Raw genomic sequence first — 27,288 nt, forward strand, 5'->3', positions numbered from 1 at the left:
GTTCAATATTTTCCCACTGAGCAATTCATTTGCCAGCTTTAATTGTGTCAACTGTCGCCTGTATGGCAGAAAGTGGGAACGGCGAAGTAAGTTCACTTTCCGGGGAGCAGAAGCGGAAGAGGTTAACCCGACGACTTTGACAATGGAAGTACCAAGACCATTAATTCCATGTAGGATTCTATGGTTAATCTCTTATTCAAAATTCTTTAACTCTTATTGAATGTTTAAATGAAGTCGTCCTAATTTTAATGCCCACCTTCTCCTTTCTCTTTTCAAGCTGCCGATCCCGAATACCTGAGCAAGGTGTTCCGTGTCCTCCGCTTTGACTACATGCCAACCACTAATGCATCCCTACACAACACATCTAAATTTTATTCCACTAATCAACAAGCTTTAATGATTCGTCGAGGTCTTCCGTTTAAGATAAAAATCACTTTTAATGAGAAGTATGATCCAGATATACACGAGGTGTCCTTCGTTCTCTTAGCAGGTAAGACAATTTCTTTTTAAAACATTTTTTGTATTTTTTTTTGTCTCTTGTTGCTGTTTAACTCGTGGTGGTCTCTGGTTTTTAATGAAAAAACATCCTAGCCATGGTTATCCCACCTTAGGTTTCATATAGGGCGGAGAGCTGGCAGAAACGTTAGCACGCCGGGCGAAATTCTTAGCGGTATTTCGTCTGCCGTTACGTTCTGAGTTCAAATTCCGCCGAGGTCGTCTTAGCCTTTCATCCTTTCGGGGTCGATTAAATAAGTACCAGTTACGCACTAGGGTCGATACAATCGACTTAATCCGTTTGTCTGTCCTTGTTTGTCCTCTCTGTGTTTAGCCCCTTGTGGGTAGTAAAGAAATAGGTATTTCGTCTGCCGTTACGTTCTGAGTTCAAATTCCGCCGAGGTCGACTTAGCCTTTCATCCTTTCGGGGTCGATTAAATAAGTACCAGTTACGCACTGTGGTCGATCTCGACTGCCCCTCCCCCAAAATTTCGGGCCTTGTGCCTAGATTAGAAAATACCTTAGGTTCCATATAATGTTTAAGACAGTAGGAAATGATTTGGAAATTTGGCTGCTGTTTCTAGCAAGTCATGCAAGCGCCGAGAGCAGGGACGGAGAAACGTTTTAGTATCAGGGTTTCGTTGCCAGCACGAAGGAATCTGAGGACGAGGGTGATGGGTTGCTTCCGTGCTGAAGGAAATTGTTCAATCTTTAATTTTACAAATTCCTAGTGTTAAGAACTTCTTGTTTTGGTGTGAAAGCTTGGAACTGGTTTTTCCTTTGAAATTTTTTTTTAAAGATTTCTCTGCAGGCGAAGGTTCCGCTACTCCAGACCTTACAGGTTCCTTGCTACTTCTACATGGATGCTGACACTGTACAGATATTTTACTATTTCGGTAACCAAGATGTAAAGTTAGTTTTTTTAAATTCCAGATTACAAACGTGACTGACGGTCATATGTACTCTAACCCCTCACCCCCATTCCTTATATTTCATGTCCCTCAATGTATGTTTTTCCCCCCCAGTGAAAAACAGTCCTCAACTGCGGACGAAGTCTGCAAACGAAATATTTTGGTTGGCACCATTCCCCTTGTCTTTATTAAACCTCAGTAAATTGGAAAAGGTATTGCTATATCAGCTTCACGTTTCTCCTATTTTCAAAATTTAATTATAAAAAAGAGAATAAATGGAACTTGAACTTTACCAAACTTCGATCCCCCCCCCCAAAAAAAACCGTCTGCCGGCAAAGCTGTGTGGCTGAAATTTTGCTTTCAGGTTCCGTCCCACCCTGCTACACCCGGGGGTCGTCTCATTATAGGGAAATCGATGTACTCATTCTCTGAAGTGTTTACTTGACATCAAACTGTACATAGATCAAAGCTGAGACCCCACCAAACTTGTGAGACCCCCGGGCAATTGCTCAGAGTGGCCCTTCATTAAGGAGGCACTGGTTTTACTTCGAGTGTCTTCTACACTCGAATCAGATCGATCGAAGCCTTGTGTGAGAGTTTGGAAACTGGAAAAACCATTGGCAGGATCATTCCGATAACCGAGTCTTTGTCCACCGGTTTTAACGCTGATATTACTTCGTCCTTCGCTGACAGTACTTTTTGATGCAAGAATTCAAAGCAGGTCACAGATCTGCAACCAGTGACGGAGATCCTTAAAGCTCATAACCCCATCCTTCCTCTAAACAATAAGAATAGGTTAATGTTTTTATTTTTCCTCCAGACCAGGAGTCTCCAAACTACGGTCCGCGAGGTCAGTTCATCCGGCCCGCCGCCGCACTACCTGCAATGAGAGTTCATTTGCATCTGGTATGGCACTAGTGTTTGGAACAACTTATGTCTGAGCAAACATTTTCAAAAATGTAGGATGTGAAGTCAGCACATCGAACGATGTTGACTGATAAACATTTGGAAGCAATTCTCTCGGCTGGATGAAGCAATTCCAAAGCAAATATTGGTGATCTCTTAAAAAGCTAAACACACCAGTTTCACAATCTCACCAACCATTTTTGCTGCTTAGTTTGTGAGATTCAGATATATTTGCAGATATGGGTGTGATATAACTATCTTATTGCTAATGTCGCCTTCTCTGATAACTTTTTGCTAAATAAATATGTTGGTTGTCTTTATTTTTTGTGTATTCACTGCATTGTATGGAACAAAATGGTTATGCGGCCCACGATCATCATTCTCTCTGTTATCTGGCCCGCCATGGAAAATGTTTGGTGACCCCTGCTCAAGACCATCGTTGATTAATATGTTTGGTGATCGATTCTTTGGCATAACTATAAAAGTATTACAACATAAAAACTTCTCAATCTTGTTCCGGTAAGGGAGGTTTAATGATTCTTTCAGAAGAGTTCTATAATTCCATTTATGACTGTTTTAAACGTTCGAAGCTTTTTTTTTTTTTTTTTTTTGTATAAAATGTTCATCAAACCCTTGTTTTGTAGGGGACAGGCCTGCTCCTGGTTTGGACACTCATGTCCATGTTGAGTTGAATGAAGGACCATTCGAAGACGAAGTGTGGTGGTGCAAGACGGAGGAAAATAGCGAAACTGGATTGATTCTCAGCCTTCATCCACCAGCAAACTGTATCATCGGAGAATGGGATATTTTTGTGAAGACTTTGGCTCCAAGTGACGAAAGTGTGAATTACTATCTTTACGACCACAACTCTCCATTTTATGTTCTCTTTAACCCTTGGTGTGAAGGTAAGCCTAGATTTCCAATGAACAACTTGTATTACGGTTTTGTTCTCTGTTCAAGACAATGTCTATGCCCACATTTCTAACAAATTTGATTATCATCCATTTTTCAGTTTTCTACCCTAGAAAGGACCATATGTAACATTTTGATCATTTTCTGGTTTCGATATTGTTTCTCGATGTTAATATATTTAACGTGGCTTTTTCCTTTCTTATTCCGATGTTGATATATTTATGTTGAAAGCAGTGAACTGGCAGAACCGTTAGCAATCTGGGGGAAAATGCTTAGCGGCATTTCGCCAATCTTCATGTTCCACAGAGGTCGACTTGGCTTTTCACCCTTTCGGGGTCTGTAAAATAAGTAGCGGTTGAACAATGGGGCCGTTGTAATCAACTTGTCCCCAACCGGAAATTGTTAGCCTTGTGTCAAAATTTAGAACCTGTGTATTTGATGTTTATCGAAAGACTTTCTTGCAAACGTGAACTTCAACAGTTTAGGAATCTAGAAGGTGTGGCGTGGCTTGGTGGTTAGCATATCAGTTTGCGGGTCGTAAGATCGTGAGTTCAATTCCTGAATGTGCGTCGTCTTAGAGCAAAAAACTTAATTTACGTTGCTCCGGTCCACTCAGCTGGCAAAAATGAGTTGTACCTGTCATTCAAAGGGGGCCAGCCTTGTCACATTCTGTGTCACACTGGAACTGGGAACTGCGTTAAAGGAACGCGTGTCTGTGGAGTACTCAGCCACTTGCACGAGAAGGCTGTTCCGTTGATCGGATCAACTGGAAGACTCATCGTCGCAAGTGACGGAGTGTCCGTTGGGATTCTAGAGCAAAATGCATATCACGTGTTAATATTATTTTTGTTTCCTTATTACCCACAAGGGCCTAAACATAGAGGGGACAAACAAGGACAGACAAACGGATTAAGTCGATTATATCGACCCCAGTGCGTAACTAGTACTTAATTTATCGACCCCCGAAAGGATGAAAGGCAAAGTCGACCTCGGCGGAATTTGAACTCAGAACGTAGCGGCAGACGAAATACCTATTTCTTTATTACCCACAAGGGGCTAAACATAGAGGGGACAAACAAGAACAGACAAACGGATTAAGTCGATTATATCGACCCCAGTGCGTAACTAGTACTTAATTTATCGACCCCCGAAAGGATGAAAGGCAAAGTCGACCTCGGCGGAATTCGAACTCAGAACATAATGGCAGACGAAATACCGCTAAGCATTTCGCCCGGCGTGCTAACGTTTCTGCCAGCTCGCCACCTTCACGTGTTAATATATTTTTGTAAATGGAATTATAGGTACATAGGGTAAATGTAATAGATTGCCTTTCTTTGAAAATGTCTTTCTGCAGCTGACCAAGTGTATTTGGACAGCCCTGAGCTACTGAAGGACTACGTTCTAAACGAGTCGTTAACAATATTCGTTGGCACCAAAGAACAACTCAACTATAAACACTGGTACACAGGACAGGTAAGGCTTGGCCATGTTTCTAGGTGCAACTTGTCAGTGTGTGTGTGTGTGTGTACACTTATATAGATACACACATGCATCTATGAGGAACGGTTAATGTGTCTCGTTAATTAAACCATTAGGCCATGTTCTGTTAAGATGCATGCTATCCCCGCCCCACACACGGACACACAAACAGACGCTCGTGCACACACGCCCTCCCATACACACATGGACACACGCATACTCATACACACGCGTAGATAGTCATCAATTTATTCAAAAAACTGTTTAACTTTCTTTGAGAGAAACGTCATATGGATGAATGTATGCGTTTCTGAAGAAAACTGAAACCGCTGTATTATATACGAGCAGTATCGACCGGCGTTGCTCGGGTTTGTAAGGGAAATAACTATATAAGCATTTTTAGAGTTACTTCCCTTATATAATAGCAAAAACATGAATTAAAAATGGGAAAAATTTATGGTAAATTTTTTTTTAAATCGTAGACATTTTTTGAGTTACTTCCCTTATATAATAGCAAAAAAATGCATTAAAAATGGGAAAAATTGATGGTAAATTTTTTTTTAAATCGTAGACTCATCGTAGACGCGCGCTAATACCCAGAAGGGCTCGATATGAATGACGACTATAAGATACCCGCTTTTGGTTACACTGCACCGCAAAATGTGGGAGTAGTTAGGAATCTAAATCGTAGGAGACAGACACCACACAACTTTTCTTTTATATATATATATATATATATAGATAGTTAGATAGATATAAAAATGACATAAGTCAGTATTTAAAAAAACGCAACGCACACATATGAAGCACACACTTATAAACACACACACACACACACATTCAGACACACATTCACATACTCATCTTGGACAACTCACAATGCTGGAACATAAGTTCAAAAGAAATAGAAAAAGAAATGGAAGAGATGTGTCACTGAAGAGATTGCAACAATGCAATGAAATAATTGACAAAAAATACACAATACTGAACAATAACAGTAAAGGTCCGAACCAGTGCGTGTGTTTATTATTGTTGGTATAACGCCCCTCCCAAAGTTCAATAGAATTTATTTCGAAACGTATTCACATCAAGAATCTTGCAAACCAAATACAAATACTAATCATGTTCTGGTAATTGGTAATTATGCCGACTTAGCTTCAAGTAGGGGCCTAGTTTCTGTCAGTTTTAGTTTATAGAATTTAGCATTTTTGAATTTCTTGTTTGTCATGAAGAACTCTGCCTATGGCTTTTGAAGGCCTTTCCAGATTGTTTAATCTGCTGTCAACCCTGATTCAGTAGACATGGACTCCCTATCGACCCTCCCATTCCTAACCAAGCGGGACACCGAGGGAGAGACGGCTGCACCGGAAGCAATCGGTTGGTGCACTTATTGACGAATAAAAGGATGTACCTAACCCAGACACAACACACCGCTCTGTCCAGGAATAGAACTCTCGATCTCATGAACAGGAGCCTACCACCTTCACCATAAGGCCATATGCAGCATGGCAGAATTGTTAAGTTTGCTTCGCAATCCCGAAGCCCTGGGTTCACGTGTGTGTGTGTGTGTGTGTGTGTGTGTGTGTGTGTGTGTGTGTGTGTGTGTGTGTGTGTTAATTGGCAGAAGTTCCAAAGCAGCTCAGTCTGAGAGTGTGCAAAGCATGTACACACATACATATACAAGATGGTCACTTAGAACTTGTCTGGTTCGTTTGTAAGAATAACAAAGAAAAAGTTCCAAAGTGTTTTGGAAGATTTCTGGGGAAGGATTGGTTTAAAGTTTCTACGGAATCGGTGTGCGTAATCCAAAGTTTATTATTTTCCAGTTTGATGATGGCGTCTTGGATTTGACTCTGTACCTGCTTCGTAAAGCTTTCTCACTCGTAAATTCTTCATTCTCTAATCCTGTGACAGTCATAGAAGGCTTAAATCGAATGGTAAGTGCTTTTCTTAGTCTTTTTGTTTTTGTTAATGCGTAAACATAGATTGGACGATCTTTAACCCTTTAGTGTTCGCATTATTCTGCCAAAACTAATGTTTTTTTATCCACATTGTTTTGAACTAATCATGCATTATCTTGTAGCTATGAGATTTTGATGAGGAAGCTGTTAATTTTTAAAATGACATTGTAGGGTTGGTGTGAGACACCAGATCTGGCCAGTTTGAACATAAAACAGGCAGAATACTTTTGGCTGGATATGGCCAGTTTAAATACTAAAGGGTTAAGATTGTCTCAAGAGAGTAACAGTAAAATGTTTCAACAACAAAAGTATGAAGTTACAAATTAAATATTAATCGTTAACAGAAAAAAATGTTGCGACAGAAAGTATGTCGTGCAGGATGGGCGTCAATGACAGTCACCGTCATTTAGAGGGCTGCAGTTGTTGTATCCATAGATTCCTGCAGCCATTGATCTTCGTTGTATCACAATCACTGATGCACCTTATATATAAGCAAGGTATGTCAAAGAAAAGGCGAAATCGTTAATGAGATTTCAATTTGTAAAAAAGAAAAAAACTCCAACTCGAGGAGTCTGAGTGAGACATCTCTTGTGCTGGTCAAACTGCCAAATAACTTGAGCTTTCTTTTGACCAGAATTCAATGGATTAATTGCTTGCTGACATCATCAATCCTTGACACCATCCATTTTTATTGTTTAGCTCTATTTTACGTCTGAACACAGTGATTCAGGTTCGATCCCTAGGCAGTGAGTTGGTGTTTAGGGCTCTGCCAATATGCCTACCACAACTTCGTGGATAAAGTGAAATTTTCTGAATAAAATCTTATCCTAACAAGAACATTTTGAAAATTGGTTAGAACAAGGTGGAATCAATTTTTACAGCTACAGACGGCTAAACTTAAAAGTAGGATGCATTGTTTTATGCGATATTTCCCGACTGCTTCATTGTTATATCCATTTAGGTTGCATATGACTCAAATGCTGTAATGTCCATTCATTGGTACCAATGCAACCCGGAAAGCAGACGTCCCACTGCTTGGAGTTCAAGTGTTGAAATTATACAGGAATATAAAAAGGGATTAGGAAAAGTAAAATATGGCTGTTGTTGGACGAATGCTGCTTTATTGACAACGTGTAAGTATTTCGTGCATTCCACTTAAGCAAATTTCAGTTCGTTTTAATATCTTCTGCGTGAAATAATTAACTTTTAATGTTAGATAATTAAATTTTGATTTCTTGATTGAAACAACTGGGTTATAGAATTTGTGCCAATAAGACAGTGAAATGTTAGCTGAAGAACCTGGGGTATTAGATAAAAGGATGCAATTGCTGTATTCCTTGGATATAAAGTAGTGGTGATTCAAAACATAACCACTAGATAACCAGTCAGACACCACGACCGAACCACAATGGCTTCACATGATCAGTCTATTAAGCAACCAACCAGGGTGAAGCTGTTGCATAATTCAGTCTTCTAGAATTTTCCCCTTGTACCCTATAAAAGAGCTGCTTTTGGTGCCTCCCCTCTTTGCAGAATGTCGAGGCGGCTGAATGACATGTCTCTATTCTTGCCATGACCAGGAAGATGGCCAAGAACCTCCGTTGTCATGAACATAGCCCAGATGTTTTTATATATGTTGGGCAAACTGCATGTTGCCATCCCAATAGCTTTCTGCAATCTGAGAAAATATTGCTCTCACATCATCATCATCATTTAGCATCCGCTTTCCATGCTAGCATGGGTTGGACGGTTCAACTGGGGTCTGTGAAACCAGAAGGCTGCATCAGGCCCAGTCTGATCTGGTAGTGTTTTTACGGCTGGATGCCCTTCCTAACGCCAACCACTCTGTGAGTGTAGTGGGTGCTTTTTACGTGCCACCCGCACAGGTGCCAGATGGAGCTGGCAAACGGCCACGGACGGATGGTGCTTTTTACGTGCCACTGGCACGGGGGCCAGGCAAGGCTGGCAACGGCCATGAACGGATGGTGCTTTTACGTGCCACCGGCACGGGGTCAGGCGAGGCTGGCAACGGTCACGAACGGATGGTGCTTTTTACGTGCCACTGGCACGGGGGCCAGGCGAAGCTGGCAACAGCCACAGTCTGTTATTATTGCTGCTGTTAACAGTAAGAGGCCAACACAGTTTGTCTTTGTGATAAATTCTGTTAAATATTCATGGGTTTTGTTCAGTTACTTCTTCCTGCAGCAAAGAAACCTTTTCCTTTTAACTCAATCGGCAACCACAGCAGCATTGGCGAATCACAAACAACACACCTTATAACATTAGTGACAAAACCAATAACACCTTTATGGAATCGGGGAAATGTTTGAAATGCACAGCTTGAATATTAGATTTGAAAAAAAGAAAAAAACAATATGGTGTAGGAGTGGCTGTGTGGTAAGTAGCTTGCTAACCAACCACATGGTTCTGGGTTCAGTCCCACTGCGTGGCATCTTGGGCAAGTGTCTTCTGCTATAGCCCCAGGCCGACCAATGCCTTGTGAGTGGATTTGGTAGACGGAAACTGAAAGAAGCCTGTTGTATATATGTATATATATATGTTTGTGTGTGTGTGTTTGTCCCCCTAGCATTGCTTGACAACCGAAGCTGGTGTGTTTACGTCCCCGTCACTTAGCGGTTTGGCAAAAGAGACCGATAGAATAAGTACTAGGCTTACAAAGAATAAGTCCTGGGGTCGATTTGCTCGACTAAAGGCGGTGCTCCAGCATGGCCGCAGTCAAATGACTGAAACGAGTAAAAGAGTAAAGAGTAAAAGAGGCTGAGAGAAATAATGGAAGGCAAAATAAATATGAAAGAAAAGGATAAATCAAGAATTATGTGACTGGATAATATAAAAAAAATGGATATTCTTAGAATAGAAATGGCCATGGTCTTCAAACTATTGAAATTAGAACTTAACATGTTAGCTTCCCCACTTCCTGCTGGTAGGTCATGGTGGTATGGTAGCAAGTCCTGCATGACCCACCAGCAGGTCGTTTTTTACAATATCCTTCCTATGTGTTTTCTGAGAGCTGGAATGCTCCAATTACTTTGATTTATGCTTTTGCTACACTAAAAGAACAATTCTTTATAGATTTTCAATATTAATTTTTTTTACGTTTTTCTTCTCATTTCACCATGGAATGAGGTAAAATAAAAGATTGAGAATTGAGAAAATTTTATTTGCCATTGAAGCAAAAAGAGTTCTTTAGGGAAAAATTGGTAGATTTTCCAACAGAAACAGAAGGGAATGAAAAATATTTAACTTGCCATGGAAACTAAAATAGTTCTTTTAGAAAAGATTTCAAGATCTTCCAATAGAAAATATCTCAAATTTTTAATTGACCACAGGTAGGTTGTGTGGTACCTAGGATGTGATTTGAACTAAGGTACCTCATAACCCTCCGATGGGATGTGGGTATCCAACACTACCTATGTGATCCTTGCCTCACATATGGCATAGTGTAAAAATATTATGCCGCTCATGTCAAAATTAAGATATCGTATTGGGACCCTGGGATAAAATGTAAAATGAGGTTCAGGGGTCAGCATGTTAAAATACAAAAGGCCTTGGTCTTTCAAAGTGTTGAAAGCGGAACTTATTATTTTTATTAAGGTTGTATAATTCTGGTTATTTTGTAGTTACTAATCTTTGAAATACTACCAGACATTCACACACAGACATTGACTCAAACTATTTGACATTTTTGGTTAGTTTGCCGTGCTCTTGGAATTCCTGCTCGTGTGGTCACCTCTTTTAAATCGAATCATGATATCAACAGCAATAAAATCAGTCACCATTATCTAACAATGATCAAGTCACTAAAACGACTGCCTCATCTCACCCATCAGTCAATCTGGTAAGTGTTGCTTTTTAAAATTTTTTGTTTTTCAGTATCTTAGTCATTATTTCTTTGTTGGTAGAACACAATATTAGGCAGGCTGTGTGTTTAGGCAAGAATGACACCTATAAATCTCCATATTTTTTATTACTCGGACATACTCTTTTACTTGTTTCAGTCATTTGACTGCGGCCATGCTGGAGCACCGCCTTTAGTCGTGCAACTCAACCCCGGGACTTAATCTTTTTGTAAGCCCAGTACTTATTCTATCGGTCTCTTTTTGCCGAACCGCTAAGTGACGGGGACGTAAACAGACCAGCATCGGTTGTCAAGCAATGTTAAGGGTGTGTACACACACACACACACACACACACACACACACACATACATATTTCACTTTACAAATGTCCAACAATTATTTGTATAAACTAACGGACAAGAGATAGTGAATGGGGCAGTCTCCATTGCATTAAAATATTTTAGTTATTTATAAGGAGCCTGACTGGCTCCCGTGCCAGTGGCATGTAAAAAGCTCCATCCGAACGTGGCCGGCGCCAGTGTCACCTGACTGGCTCCTGTGCCGGTGGCACATAAAAGCACTACCCAAACATGATTGATCCCAACCCCCACCCAACCCCTGACTGGCTCCTGTGCTGGTGGCACGTAAAAAGACACCCACTACACTCTCGGAGTGGTTGGCATTAGGAAGGGCATCCAGCTGTAGAAACACTGCCAGATCAAGATTGGAGCCTGGTGCAGCCATCTGGCTTTCCAGATCTCAGTCAAACTGTCCAACCCATGCCAGCATGGAAAACAGATGTTAAATGATGATAATAATAGAAATCATTCATGCTTATTAACGACAGAATAAGTAGACAAATGAGAACACCTTATCACAAAACTGGTTGCCAGTTCTGTTTCACACCTGAGATTTTGTTTGGGAGTTGAAAATACCAATCAAAATGTCTAGAATTCTTGTAGTATTAACAGGAAAACTCACAAAATCTACTTTTGAGTTTACCATTTATTTGGTTAACCCTTTTAATATTAACCTGGCTGAAACCACCTCTGGCTCTGTAGTACAAATGTCTTGTTTTCAAAAGTTTTGAATTAAAATCTTCCACCAAATCTTAGTCACAATTTAAGTTCCTAGCTTAATGATAATGAAGTTATTTTACTAAATTCTTTGTTATTAGAAAATTACTATTTGTAAATCTCACAATGAGAGATATTCAGCAACAGTACTTTGGAGTAAAGATTGTTTACCAACATAACATGGCAGTCCTGGTTTAGGATGAATGTGGCTGTAATTTAGCTCCAGGAGACAATCGTCTCCAGCTGGCTATAGGACACGATTTGTGTCCTTATATTTTCGAAAATATAAGGCTACACATCGTGTTCAAAAATATGACACAGATCGTGTCCTATAGCCAGCTGGAGACCATGTCTTCTGGGGCTAAATTACAGCAACATTCGTCCTAAACCAGGACTGCCATGTTATGTTGGGAAACAATCTTAAATACAAATTCTTTATGTTTAAAATTAATTGAAAGAAACACAGAGCATCTTAACAGAAATATGGTAACAAAAGGGTTAAACACCAGCTCATCTGATTGGTCAAACCATGTTCTCATAGGCATTAATGCCTTTTATGGCACAGTAAATTTATTGTTGCTGGTCTTTTGCCTTTTATGGCAACAAAGTTAGTCTGGGGAAATTGGTGAAATGGTTGAACATTAGAAGATTGGCTGTAGTTCTTTCAAGCTCATAAAAATTGACTTTTGAAACGTCTTATCTACTCAAAGCATTATTCTTTAAATTGCAGACAATTTTACACAGGTATTCTTGCACAGGATGATGCCAAAATTTGTCAGAATTCACTTCTATATAGATAAATAGATACAGAACATTCCATCCTTGTAATACAATTTAATTTCTCGCATGTGGTCTGTTTTTTGGCAATAGCCTTGGAATGGTTCATGCTTTTTACTCAATAACTTTCCCATTCTTTTAGCCATGTTTTGGTGTAGACCAGGGCTGGCCAACTTGCGGCCTGCAGACCACATGTGGCCCACTTGCGGCCTGCAGACCACATGTGGCCCACTTGCGGCCTGCAGACCACATGTGGCCCACTTGCGACCTGCATACCACATGTGGCCCACTTGCGGCCTGCAGACCACATGTGGCCAACTTGGGGCCTGCAGACCACATGTGGCCCGTTCTCTTGAAATGAGTTTATATAAACAAACATTTAAAAAATGTTATCAAACATTAAAGATTGTAATGAAAAGTAAAAAAGAAAGATACTAAATGGCGGTGCCCCAGCATGGCCACAGCTTGTGAGCTGAAACTAGATAAAATAAAATAAAATACTGTTTTTGCAACAATAATATTTTGTGTTGAATCAACGATTATTCATTAATTATTGTAATTAATAAGCACGAGAAAGCAAAATGCTTTCAATTCTGTCAGTATATAAGCATCCCTCACAACTTTCTTTAATTAAAGTGGCCCTTAATGTAATTGGAGTTGGCCAGGCCTGGTGTAGACAGTCTACTCGTACAATTGTCATGTGAGCATTCATTACTGAACATTCGTTAGTTTGAGACATTTTTAAATATCACTGAATTTAATGTTAATATTTGACAATCTCAGAAGTAATCCAATCTGTATTTCTGCTTCAGGAATTTTCATGTATGGATGGATGCATGGACACTCAGGCCGGATCTGCCATCTGGTCATGGTTGGCATGCTGTAGAGCCAACACCTAAAAAACTGGAATTTGGTAATTTTTGAAATTTTGAAGATTGCATTTCTAAATATCAACTGAACGTGAATTTCTTGTGACATCTTGTCCTTAAATAATTTAACACGGAAAAATAATTTAATGGCGATGGTGACTTAGAAAAAAAAATTCAAGATTGTAAAATAGAAACGAATGTTGAAATCTTGAAGGGTCACCAAATAAGGTATCACAAAATGGGAATTCACAAGAGTCTCTGGTTATGATGTGGTTGTTGGATGATGCGGATAACATTCTTTGTCACATGACTTTCAAAAGATGGAGTTGAGAGAAAATTTCACTGTAGATTAACATGAAGTTCAAATATAAGGTCATCCCATAAGTTCTGTCTGAATTTTGAATAAAGAAAACAAGAAATCAAATGTTATATTTAATTGAAATTTAATCATCAAAGTACTTTCCCTGATTATCTATGACTTCCTTCCATCTATTTACAAGCTTTTTAATCCCATAAATGTAAAACTCTTTTGGTTTCAAAGCGAAGAACTCTGAAATGTCAGTTTCGACCTCCACCTGGCTTGCGAAAGTTATGTCCCCCAAATGATTCTGTAAACTACGAAACAAATGGTAGTCTGAAGGAGCAAGGTCGGGAGAATAAGGTGGATGAGGAATTTTTTCCCAACCAAGCTCTTTGATCTTCTGTGAGGTGATCTTTGCAGCATGGGTTTGCATGTTGTCCTGGTAAAACATCAATCCTTTTCAGTTCACTAAAGCGGGTCTTTTTTCTTCAAAGTTTGGTTCAAACACTCTAATTGCTGACAGCAGACTTGAGCATTGATTGTTGCATTAGGTGGTAACAATTCTAAGTGAATTACTCCTTTGCAATCCCACCAGATAGAGAGAAGAACCTTTTTCCCCAAGTAGTTCCTTTCTCAGTTGTGGTTGAGCTTTTTCCTTTTTACCAATCCACTGTTTACGACATTTAACATTTTGAAAGAAGATCCATTTTTCATCACAAGTCTATCCAAAAAGGGTGAAATGAGTTTGCGAGAATGGAGAGAAGAGCAGATGTCAACTCAGGATTTGTGGTTGCTTTTGGACAATTCATGAAACACCCATTTTCCAAGTTTAGGGACCTTTCCAAGTTGTTGAAGATGACGATGAACAGTTGTATGGTTTGAACTAAGCTTTATTGCCAATTCTTCCACTGATAATGCAGGATTTTCTTCAAGCAATGCCTCAAGGAGCTTATCATCAAACTCAACTGGATGTCCTGTTCAATCTTCATCTTCAAGGCTGAAATCTCCACTTCTGAATTTTGCAAACCATCTTCTGCAAGTTCTTTCATTCAAGCATTCTTTCCCATAAACTGAGTGTATGTTTCAAGTCGCTTCGGCTGCAGAGTTTCCTTTTTTTGTACTCATAAAGCATTAAATGCTATTTGGATACTTCCATGTTAGAAACGGTTTTAATCAAAGAAATTTTAATTCTATTATTCTGTAAAATAATATTTAATTAGTTTAAATGTACACAAATGCATAAAAATAATTTTTAATTCCATTAGACATTCTAAAATACTATTAAATTTCATTCAATTTTAAAAAAGGTAAAATCAGACAGAACTTATGGGATATATATGTGTGTGTGTGTGTGTGTGTATGTATGTATTGTGATACAAGTTTTGTTAAGGTTAATTCTTACTGATATTCTGTAGAAATTATAGTCAGCAATGATTTGTTTTTGTTTCATTTCATATTGAGAAATCGGATGTAAGCAATGAGATCAGACAAAAATGGTTAATGGGTGTACATGCCATATTTCGGGGGTTTTTATCCCCTCATCAGCATCCGGTCTAACCTATTATTGTCTCTGAACACATTGCTTATATAAGCACTAAACACATTCCTGGGGCTGTAGGTATTTTGTTATGCAACCATGATATGCATTAGTACACTACACAACACTGCACAAATGGTGCATTGTTTGCATAACGAAGTACCTACAAATCGTTAATATGAAAGAAGTGTATTTCTGCAGTGTATACGTGTGATGGATTAGAATTACGGCTCAAAGTATGTAGCTGCCTCTATACATGACCACCGTGGCAACAATGGGAATGAGAAAGGTGAGAAAAAATGTCCTTTAATGACCCATTATAAGGAATGGCCTCCTTGACTGGATTAAGTCTTCAGGGAAGTCTGAAGAAATGGTGTTTGAGAATTTTCTTTGTCAACCAACACTTCGTTAACTGTTGCCTCAAAATATGATTGGCTGAAATGTTGTAAAGTTTTTCTTTACTTGTGAAGATGGATTAGGGCTCACCATTCATACCAAATATGGTAATAGTGGCTAAAAGCACTTCAATGTAAATGGATTTAGCCTAAGTCGTTTGGGAATGGTTCATTCCTGAGAGATTGACTGCAATTATTGGTTCACTGCCAATCATGGAGAATGTCCTGGTATCGAAAATACTTTCCAGTTTCTATTTGAATTACTTTGAAGATGAGGACAATGTTTTGTGGCCAAACAAAAAATACTAACCCCTCACACAATCTGTCAGATTAGGGCACAATCTGTCGGATTAGGGCACAATAGTCTGTCGGATTAGGGCACAATAGTCTGTGAGATTAGGGCACAATCATCTGTCAGAATAGAGCTCAGGATATTTTAAAACCTAGAAATCACATTTGAACTACATGTGAATATTCATGTGCATGATGGATAAACACTGCTTGATATTGAGTGAAGGGGGAGTTGTGTAAAATTGAAGAGTTCTAAGCTCAATAACCCCCCCCCCCCACCAAAAATGTGTGCATTGTTATGTGTAAACAATTCTACGCTATGCTGCCATAGCAGATGTTAAAGTTGTTGCCAATATTGAGGTTTCTGTAATGATGTCAGTTTGTTTGCATGGTTTTACACCAGAATTGCTGATGGATGGAATAATTTGTTTTCACAGGAATGAGTGTGTATGGTCCAACACCTCTCTCCTTCATTAAAGAAGGAAATATCGGAACTGGGCAAGACGTGAACAATTTTTTTCATGACCTGAACGTAAAATCTGCCCATTACATTCGAACATCAAAAGGTTGGTCACTTTTCCAAACGGATCCAGACATGTAAGTTCGAGTTTTACCATGATTTAGTGAACAAACTAAAATTAGTTGATATTTCTATGTAACTTCTATTAACTCAGGTTTGTGGCTGATATAAATGTTGGGGGGTTTTCTCCAGTCAAGCTTTTCAGTCTAGAGAGAGATGGGGAGAGAAAGACTACTAACATAAAATTCTATCATCATTTAACATCTGCCTTCCATGCTGGCATGGGTGGAACGGTTTGATAGGAGCCGGCCAGGCAGAAGCCCGTGCCAGACTTCTGTGACTGTTTTGGCAGGGTTTTTATAGCTGGATGCCCTTCCTAACACCAACCACTCAGCAGAGTGGACTTAGTGCTTTTTATGTGGCATAAGCACAGGTGAGGTCAGTAGTGATTTGTATGTGGCACAAGCACAGGTGAGGTTAATTTTGGCAAGGTTCTTACAGATGGATGCCCTTCTGAACACCAACCACTTTACAGTGTGGACTGGGTGCTTTTAAGTGGCACCTGCACTGACAGGGTCACCAAGTACCTTGCAAGACAAAAAAACATCTCTTGAGATGGGAAAGGGCATTGGAGGAGGTGATCTTGTGTCAGTCGATGCAAAATAAAAATAAAAATTGACAAGCAGTGGTAAGCGGATTGGAAAGATATTCTGTAGTCAATGGCTGCCAAATCCAGGACATGCTTACATAAAACAACAGTTTGTGTAGAAGGATAAACTTGACAAACAGTCAGGGGAGGTTAAGAAGCAGCAGCTCTACATGAAGGTGGCTCTTACTGAAAAAAAGCTCAGCAATAATTTATATTTATTGTAATAAATATTTTCTTCTGATGATTAAGTAAACTATTCGTTAGCAATGTAATTTTTTTCATTAATCTCTTGGGTATTTAATTAGAAATTTATAGCAAACTGAAGGTGGCGAGCTGGCAGAAATGTTAGCATGCCGGGCGAAATGCTTAGCGATATTTCGTCTGATATGTTCTGAGTTCAAATTCCGTCGAGGTCGACTTTGCCTTTCATACTTTCGGGGATGATAAAATTAAGTACCAGTTTTGCACTGGGGTCGATATAATCAACGTACTCCGTTTGTCCCCTCTATGTTTAGCCCCTTGTGGGTAATAAAGAAACAGGTATTTCATCTGTCATTTTGTTCTGAGTTCAAATTCCACCGAGGTTGACTTTGCCTTTCATCCTTTCGGGGTCGATAAATTAAGTACCAGTTTCACACTGAGGTCGATGTAATCGACTTAATCCCTTTGTCTGTCCCTTCTATGTTTAGCCCCTTGTGAGCAGTAAAGAAATATATAGTAAACTGTTCTAGATGAATATATATCTACAATTGCAACAATTGTGCCATTCTCTGTGGAGGGAATCTGTGGAAGATGTAGACCCAAGAAGACATGGGACGAAGCGGTGAAGCAGGGTCTTCAAATGTCAGGCTTCATGGAGACAATGAGAAGAGACTGAGAGGTTTGGTGATGTGCTGGGCTTATCAAATCAAGTGAAATCATAATTGTGGCCATGACTGGTAGCATGATCTTCAAATGTTGGGGCCTCTCGGAGGCAAGGGACGAAGTGGTGAAGCATGACCTTTGATGTTAGGCCTCATGGAGGTGATGACAAGAGACTGAGACTTTGGTGAAACGCTGTGTTTGAGAAGACTTGTCAAGCCAAGTGGAACTGTAACCATGACCAGTGCTATGTAAACGACACTAATGGAATTAGTCGTGGGCTTTGCCAGTGTCATGTCAATGGCACTGATGCTGGAGGCACATAAAAAGCACCCATTACACTTTTGGAGTGGTTGGGGTCAGGAAGGGCATCCAGCTGTAGAAACCATTCCAAATCGGACTGGAACCTGGTTTAGCTCTCTGGTTTACCAGTTCCAGCCAAACTGTCCAACTCATGCCAGCACGGAAAGCAGATGCTAAATGTTGATGACCCCTGTGGGTAGTGTCAGGAAATGACATACAATAATTATAAATTAATTTCTATAACATTAATCATGGTGGCAAAAGTATACGCCCAAAGTTACCCACCAAATGACGGGTAATACTTTAGTGCAACACCAGTTGAGAGAAACACTGGGAAGGTCTATGCTGAGGAGGTTCAATAAGACTGAAATAGTCAGTCATGACTCTACTTGCATACAAATATCAGTTTAAAACTAAGAATACAGGCTTGAATAATTTCATCACTGCATGATGAAATTATTTTACAATGTTAATATTTTGAGATTGTCATATATTTTTTATTTTCATGGTGGCAAGATGGCAGAAACATTAGCATGCCGGGTGAAATGCGTAGCCGTATTTTGTCTGCCGTTACGTTCTGAGTTCAAATTCCGCCGAGGTCGACTTTGCCTTTCATCCTTTCGGGGTCGATAAATTAAGTATCAGTTACGCACTGGGGTCGATGTAATTGACTTAATACCTATGTCTGTCCTTGTTTGTCCCCTCTGTGTTTAGCCCCTTGTGGGTAGTAAAAAAATATATTTTCGATAGATTTAACATTAATATTGAACTTGATATTTTCCTTCTTATTGCAAAGTAAATTTTTGTTCTGTTCATTAAATATCTTACCATTGCCAAACTGTTAATTGTTAATTAACAATTTCGTTAACAATTTAACTTTTAAGTAAAATTTTGAAATCATTATTGGACTAATTAACTTGAGTTAATTTCAATTGAATTGAAGTTAATGGATTTTACAGTTTTGGCACTTTTTAAAGGTGTTTTTAGGTGGTTTTAGAGGAAAAACTGATTTGATTTTTTTTCTATGATAAAAATTGTTAATGGTTTGTTGATAACTTCCATTACAGTTTTAAAGAATTAACTGATTATTGGTAATTGAACTTAATGTTTTGGTTAACAGTTAACAAAGTTAACTTTTCAATTAATGGCGCCGACCTTTGACTTTTAGCCTGGTCTCTTAGCAAACTGGTTTGCTTCAGTATTTTAATCTTTACGTGTCCTAAAGTGGCGAGGTGGCAGAAACGTTAGCACACCAGGCGAAATGCTTAGTGGTATTTTATCTGCTGTTACGTTCTGAGTTCAAATTCTGCCGAGGTCAACTTTGCCTTTCATCCTTTTGGGGTTGATAGTAACAGTTGCATACTGAAGTCGATCTAATCAACTGGCCTCCTCCCCAAAATTTTAGGGTCTTGTGCCTAGAGAAAAGAATCTTTACATGTCCTTCAGGTAACTGAAAATTATTTTGCTCTCTCTTTAGTGTAGGAACATTCATCTGCACTGCAGCCCCTCTCGGGAAACCAGTGTGTACTAAAGACCCATATAGTATCAAATTTTTATATCATGACATTACAGAAGAATATAAATCTTCAAGTAAGTTCTGACCAAACCATTTCATTCAGTTATTTCATTTTATTATGATTCTTCTTTGGAGACTAACTCTGTATTAATTTATTTTAGGTACATCAGAGAACTCAGAATTACTCCCGGCCAACCAAGTACACTGTTCTCAATCAGTATCAGTGAGATTTTTAAAATTTAATAAATTTTTAACACTTGTGTAGTTTTATAACTTTAGCTCTAGTCAGAGCTGGTCCTTAACATTGACGAGGGGAGACGTGTTTGCTTGACCCTACCCCACCCTCGGGTGTTGGCTTGTTTGTTTGACTTTTTTTCGCCTCCTTTAGAGATTTTGAGCGCTCATAAGGAAGCAAGTGTAAGTTCCATCCAACCGCCTCTCAAGCTTCTTTGATAACGTCCAGGTTTCTGAGCCATATAGTAGAATTGGTTCGACTGTGGCTTTGAAGATTTTAAGTTTGAAATCTCTACTTAGATTTGATGACCAGATCTTATGCATGTCATTACAGGCTGACCAGGCCATACCCTTTCTAGTTAGAAAATCTTTTTCAGATGATGATATGTATTTGTAATCAGAAACCATATTTAAGAGTGTATTGTTGAGAGTATGGATGATGAAATCACTGTTGGAAAGGCACTTGTATATATATTCGGTCTTGGACTCATTGAGGTAAAGACCTACACTCGCCTCCTTATGAAAGCTCAAAATCTCTCGTGGAAGCGTCAATCAACCAAAGTACAACTATATGGGAAATTACCACCTGTGTCATGTCTTGTGAAAGGTAGGAGAGTCCAGTTTGCTGGACATTGTTGTAGAGCTGAAAACGAGGTAATTTCTATTCTCCTCTGGAAGCCATCTGCTCGCGATACCAGAGGGTACACACTCTCCTACCCTTATGTAATCTCCAGGGATACAGGCATCCAGCAACAGGACCTCTGTAATGCCATGATGGACCGTGAAGTCTGGCGTAGCATGGTAAATTCCATTGTCTCGACCACGGTCGAACGATGATGATGATGATGTTTGTTTGACCTTCAGGCACAAGTTCGTTTGTTCCTCCAGGGAAAAGTTCATTTGCGTGACACCCCTTCCCCAAGACTACCCTCTTTATCGGAGCCCCCCACCCACACGCCATCCCACTTAGTTTGCTTGTTTGACTTATGCGACTGCTGCAACACATGTTCTTCTAACGCTGAAACAAACCGTCCATATTTCTTTGATTTCTGTCTTCCCAAAGTCAATGCCGGTCTTTCCTTTACACTTTTAGCATATAAGAGTAGAGTTTCCAGAGAATTACAATTGTAAAATCGGTGAAATTCAAATTATTAAATTCGATTTACACAATCCATCGCAAGAAACTATCAAAGTCAACTTTGTGATGGAAGTCCAAGCCATTGACTACACCGGACGCGAAAATTTAATCCTATTTGAAGAATCTGTTTCTGAACTGGTCATCTCTCCTGGATCATGTAAGTTAACTTTCCTTCGTTCTGTGAATGGTTCCATGAATCTACCAACGGCAATCACTGAAACCGTTTTCTTTGCAGCTCAACAGACAAGTATCAGCATCCGGCCAGAGAACTATGTTCCTGTTTTGCAGAGAGGTTTACCTTACCGCTTTGCTATGAAATTAATCATCTATGGTTTTGTTAAAGGTTGCAATATGAAATTTACCTGCACGAAGGTCTTCACTCCTCAGTGGCCAAACTTAGAGATAAAGGTAAATGCTTACATATGAATTCTTTAATATTGTTTCAGCCAGTAGATTGTGGCCATGCTGGGGCACCACCTTGAGTTTTTAGTCAAACAAATCAACCCCAGTGCATTTAAAATTTTTTAGAGCCTTGTACTTATTCTGTTGGTCTCTTGCCAAACAGTTACAAGGATGTAAACAAACCAATACCGGTTGCCAAGTGGTAGTCTCTCTTTCTCTCTCTCTCTCTCTCACACACACAGTTTCTTATTTTTTTTATTGCCCACAAGGGGCTAAACATAGAGGGGACAAACAAAGGGATTAAGTCAGTTTACATCGACCTCAGTGCGTAACTGGTACTTAATTTATCGCCCCTGAAAGGATGAAAGGCGAAGTCAACCTTGGCGGAATTTGAACTCAGAACGTAACGGCAGACGAAATACCTCTAAACATTTCGCCTGGCGTGCATCCATTTCTACCAAATCCACCCAAGGCTTTTGTAGGCCTGAAGCTATCATAGAAGACTGTTGCCCACGGTGCCATGCAGTGGAACTGAACTAAGAACCAGGTAGTTGGGAAATAAACTTTATTTTTTTTTTTTTTTACATTTCTTGGTTTTTGGGGTCAACTGAAGTTTCAATAGTTAATTCTGTTACCTGGTTGCCAATCTTGACATTAGGAATGATAACACTTGATCTTCATTTGAAGTTTTTGGTTGACATTTTGTTATGCTAACGAGGTTAGTGAAGAAATTCGATACAAAAGGAGGTAACTAGAGAAAGGTTATACAACTAAACGGATGCTATTCAAAAGAAATGGTCATGGAATATTTAATACAGATTGTACTAAAGCTGACCCTTATTGGAAACTGTCTTTTGGTTCCCTAACCCCATTTTTCTATTTGTGGAATGTTGAATCGAAATCGATCAACATCAATAGAATTTGTAGTTGTGGTACCAGTGCCGGTGGCACATAAGAGAACCATCCGAACGTGGCCGTTGCCAGCACCGCATCGACTGGTTTCTGTGCTGGTGGCACGTAACAAACACCATCCGATCGTGGCCGTTGCCAGCCTTGCCTAGCCTCCATGCCGGTGGCACATAAAAAGCACCATCCGATCGTGGCCGTTGCCAGCCTTGCCTGGCCTCCGTGCCAGTGGCACGTAAAAAGCACCATCCGAGCATGGCCGTTCGCCAGCCTCGTCTGGCACCTGTGTCTGTGGCACATAAAAAAACACCATCCGAGCGTGGCTGTTCGCCAGCCTCGTCTGGCACCTGTGTTGGTGGCACATAAAAAACACCATCCGAGCATGGCCGTTCGCCAGCCTCGTCTGGCACCTGTGTCGGTGGCACATAAAGAACACCATCCGAGCATGGTCGTTCGCCAGCCTCGTCTAGCACCTGTGTTGGTGGCACATAAAAAACACCATCCGAGCGTGGCTGTTCGCCAGCCTCGTCTGGCACCTGTGTTGGTGGCACATAAAAAACACCATCCGAGCGTGGCCGTTCGCCAGCCTCGTCTGGCACCTGTGTCGGTGGCACATAAAAAGCACCCACTACACTCACGGAGCGGTTGGCGTTAGGAAGGGCATCCAGTTGTAGAAACACTGCCAGATCAGACTGGGCCTGGTGCAGCCTTCGGGCTTCCCAGATCCCAGTTGAACCGTCCAACCCATGCTAGCATGGAAAACGGACGCTAAATGATGATGATGACCAATTCCATGAACGATCATTTTGACTTGGTCCTAATCACTTTCTAGAATTTCATCTTATGAGCGAGCCTGTATTTTGATCCATGTATCATCAATGGTACCAAGTTTAATTTCTATCAGGGTCGAAATAGCTTGTGGTGTGGTGGGGGTGTAATTCACCTCCCTCGTGGGTCCTCTTGCAGCATAGATCTTCTCCAGCCAGGATATATCTTTGGAATCCCTTCCAGCCGAAACTCTGGCCAGAACCTAATAACTTCCCTCGGGGTGTAATTCACCTCCCTTGTGGGTCCTCTTGCAGCATTGATCTTCTCCAGCCAGGATATATCTTTAGAATCCCTTCCAGCCGAAACTCTGGCCAGAACCTAACAACTTCCCTCGTCTCCTGTAGCCACCATGTCATTCCTGAGCAACAGAGGCCCCTGCGAGTCATCCTTCCACTCACATGACCTCCCTTGCTCCTCTCCTTACAAGGCCATCCACATGAGATCACCAACCCTATACTTCCAGCCTGATTTAGCCCCAAGCATAGAATAACTAGAGTCAACCAAACATGCCTATAGATATAGACTGAGTTCAAATTCCGCTGAGGTCGACTTTGCCTTTCATCCTTTCGGGGGTCGATTAAATAAGTACCAGTTAAGCACTGGGGTCGATGTAATCGACTTAATCCGTTTGTCTGTCCTTGTTTGTCCCCTCTATGTTTAGCCCCTTGTGGGCAGTAAAGAAATAAATATAGACTGCAACTCTTTACATTCAACAGTAAATATGATGGACATCTGCAGACATCAAAAGAACTGTTTTTTAATTTCACTGTGAGGATACAGAGAGAAACTTCTAGACGTTTTCTGAAATTACCCTAAACTCATAATTTCACCTGTTGACAGATGGTCTTCGTTGCAGTTGGAGACTTTCAGCCAGGTCGTCACCATTTCTCTCTCTCTCTCTCTCTCAATCATGAATCTTTTAGCACCATTCCACTCACAGATAACACAAGAAATCATTCAAACCTTTCTTCTGTCACTCTCACAAGACAGCTTTATTGAGCCTGCTGAATCAGGCCCAATAATGACCCCCATCTCCTTAATTTAACCCCTTTTGTCACCATATTTCTGTTGAGATGTCCTATGTTTTTGTCAATTAATTTTAAATACAACAAAGAATTTAGTAAGATAACTTCGTTATCATTAAGCTAGTGTTAGGAACATAAATTGTGACTAAGGTTTGGTAAAAGATTTTAATTCAAAACTTATGAAAACAAGACATTTGTACTACAGAGCCAGAGGAGGTTTCAGCCAGGTTGGTACTGAAAGGGTTAAGAAACAAGGTTTCCCTATGCTACCACCACCATCTGTACCATCACAACTGCATTAACTTACAAACTGCAGCTGTTTGTCACAATCTAACACACATTCTGAAAAGCAGGTTCAATCGGTTTCCATATCAGTGTTTCAGACTCTTTGTGACAATGAAAATAACTGATTGCTGCAACCTTTACCATCTCGACCCTCCTCCACAGCAATTAACAGGGTTTTCATATCTCTTCAGACCTCGTTAACGACTGTTAGATGTTTTTATTTCTCATCAGTTAGGCTATTTCCAATGGACAATCCAGACTGCAGTTCACTTTTAAATTTCAGTGTCCTGACAACACTGCGTTACACGACAAACTTCCAGTGGAATTAAGTCTAAAAAACCCGCTTCCTGTTCCGTTGACACACTGTGAAGTAGTTATTGACGGTGCTGGTTTAACGAGCGTCTTCAAAGGATCTCTGCTGTAAGTATTGCTTTAGTTTTGGAATGCACACACACACACACTGAAGACATTGCCTAACACTACAAGTGCAGTGGCTGCCTTTATCGTATATATGAAAGTACCACACATTCTTACGTCTTTGTTTTTTGGGGGGACTTTATTTAGTAAGCCCCATTTCAGCCTATTGTAGTTACTAAACCGTCTGTTTAATGTTCTTTGAAGTTCCTATTTAAATAGGATACAGACTAAAAACTATTTTATATATATATATATATATATATATCGAAATCGATCAACATCAATGGAAATTGTAGTTGTGATACCAGCACCGGTGGCACGTAAAAGAACCATCCAAATGTGGCCGTTGCCAGTGCCGCCTCGACTGGCCTCTGTGCCGGTGGCACGTAAAAAGCACCCACTACACTCACAGAGTGGTTGGCGTTAGGAAGGGCATCCAGCTGTAGAAACACTGCCAGATCAGACTGGAGCCTGGTGCAGCCTTCTGGCTTCCCAGACCCCAGTTGAAACGTCCAACCCATGCTAGCATGGAAAGCGGACGCTAAACGATGATGATGATGATATAATTAAGGTTAAGCAACAAGTTGCTAAGCCACATACTGAAAAATTTAGAAATAGCAGTCAAAGACTGCTTATTTCTATTTACTACAAATATAGCTCCACATATAACATTTACCTGTAACTCACATATGCAAATGAAGGAAAATAACGAAAACAAACGGTCTTTGGTCAGTTGTGGACGTGTTTCTGGGTTAGAATTATAAATAACTCATTCCTGTCCTCAGCACAACAATCCAGTAAATTATAGATTTGCAAATGCTGTTAACCTACCTCTTGCGTCCCGATCCTGTGCCATAACATTTATAACATTTTGTCAATTTATACAGGCCTACAATTGCTTCCATATCTACCTTTATTCAAATTACAAATTTATAAATTAAAATTGCATGATCAAAATTACTAGGTAAATATTTCTTCAGGGCAAAAATTGACACGAAATAGATTACATCTTGAGTGACCCTCAACTGACTTATCTAAAAAAAAGATACCTGAACTCTCTAATGTATTTAATATTAATGCTCATTAATTAACACTAATACCATCAGGAAAAGCAGAATTCCTGAAAATCTCACCAATATATAGGATTAAACTGGAGAAGCTTGGATGTAAACATCCCTTTAACCCTTTAGTGTTTAAACCCGCCACACCCGGCCCAATATATTGTACATGTTCTACATTCAAACTGGCCATATCCAGCCTCTCACTCCTAACCTACAGTGACATTCTAAAAATAAACATTCACATCATTGAAACCTCAAAGCTATAAGATAATGCATGATTAATTCAAAACAATTTAAGTGAAAAAAGTATTACATTTAACAGAGTAATCTGAACACTAAAGGGTTAAAGAGGAATCTATATCCTCACAATAACACACATACACACATATATATAACCGTTCCGTTCCTGCCCTTTAAGATTTCAGTAAAACTTTTGGCAGCGCAATTTACTTTTGGTTATATTTTATTTCAGCGATATTCCTGATTTTTCGGATGTATCCCTAAAAATGAAGTTGTCTGCTTGTTGCCGAGGAACTGCTCATCTGACGGCAACTATTCATAGCATCGAACTACAAGATGTCTGGTCTTGCACAACCATAAACATAGTTTGATTACCTCGTTAAACCGAAATATTAATCATCATAAAACTAAAAAAAGAAACAAAAAATTTACCATAACTGATTTGAAACTTGTTTGTTAAATCTAAAAATATTTTGTTAGAATGGAACAATACAATAAAGATGGAATCGTTTTTGGTGTCCAGATACCTCAAAGTCTGTAAATCTAACCCAAATTTATACCCATAAAGGGAACCACTTATAAGGCATGTTTTCACCTTTCTCTAATTTTGAGGATTTTTCTCAGTCCCCAAAGAAATCCCAACAAATTAGAAACCATTCTACAGTCAAGAATATTTCTTTGGTAAATTCTATATTTTTCCAATTATGGTCATTCAATTTGTTGGAAACAGCAACCAAATCTCCCTCAAATCACTGTTTTTAAGGGGCCCAAACCTTGTATGACATGATCCTAAACATATTCTTAAAAATCCTGGCAGGATGACCTCGGCTGTGTTTGTGTGCTTGACCTCTTATAAGGTCACTGGTGTTAAGTCTTTCACATCATGGGTGACTGTCGGGGGTGGAGTGGGGTGGACAATGGCAGAGAGAATCACTTTGGAAACCAACAAGGAGTTTCTAATTGATCACTCAAACTGCTAGAAAAAGTAACTAGGGCTCCCTCAAAATACAAGCCACCCATTTTAAAAAGGTCCAATTGGAGAATGAATATACTTGTAGGGGGTCATGGTTGGAAAGTCTTTGATCAGAAGTCTGGTTTGGTGTTGACCTGGGGTTAAACAGCTTAATGTTTTG

At 39.8% G+C, this 27,288-nt stretch overlaps 1 protein-coding gene across 1 annotated transcript; it reads left to right on the forward strand.

The window, feature by feature from the left end:
* LOC115219509 (annulin-like) lies at nt 1-26,816 on the forward strand. Its single transcript, XM_029789693.2, has 15 exons — nt 1-170; nt 278-490; nt 2,957-3,217; nt 4,579-4,697; nt 6,530-6,640; nt 7,626-7,797; nt 10,379-10,523; nt 13,190-13,290; nt 16,208-16,367; nt 19,581-19,693; nt 19,781-19,842; nt 20,947-21,148; nt 21,227-21,399; nt 24,721-24,857; nt 26,388-26,816. The coding sequence occupies exons 1-15, from the start codon at nt 143-145 to the stop codon at nt 26,524-26,526; spliced, it is 2,136 nt and encodes a 711-aa protein (XP_029645553.1). The 5' UTR covers nt 1-142; the 3' UTR covers nt 26,527-26,816.
* The last annotated feature ends 472 nt before the right edge of the window (nt 26,817-27,288 follow it).

This window comes from Octopus sinensis, linkage group LG1, assembly GCF_006345805.1.
Source record: "Octopus sinensis linkage group LG1, ASM634580v1, whole genome shotgun sequence".
Lineage (NCBI taxonomy): Eukaryota > Metazoa > Mollusca > Cephalopoda > Octopoda > Octopodidae > Octopus > Octopus sinensis.

What these genes read in the sequence shown, in the direction of transcription:
- LOC115219509 (XM_029789693.2), top strand. Translation starts at nt 143, where the DNA reads ATGGAAGTACCAAGACCATTAATTCCAT. An exon ending in ACCAAGACCATTAATTCCAT is followed by an intron (nt 171 to 277) that starts GTAGGATTCTAT and finishes TCTCTTTTCAAG; the next exon opens with CTGCCGATCCCGAATACCTG. An exon ending in GTCCTTCGTTCTCTTAGCAG is followed by an intron (nt 491 to 2,956) that starts GTAAGACAATTT and finishes CTTGTTTTGTAG; the next exon opens with GGGACAGGCCTGCTCCTGGT.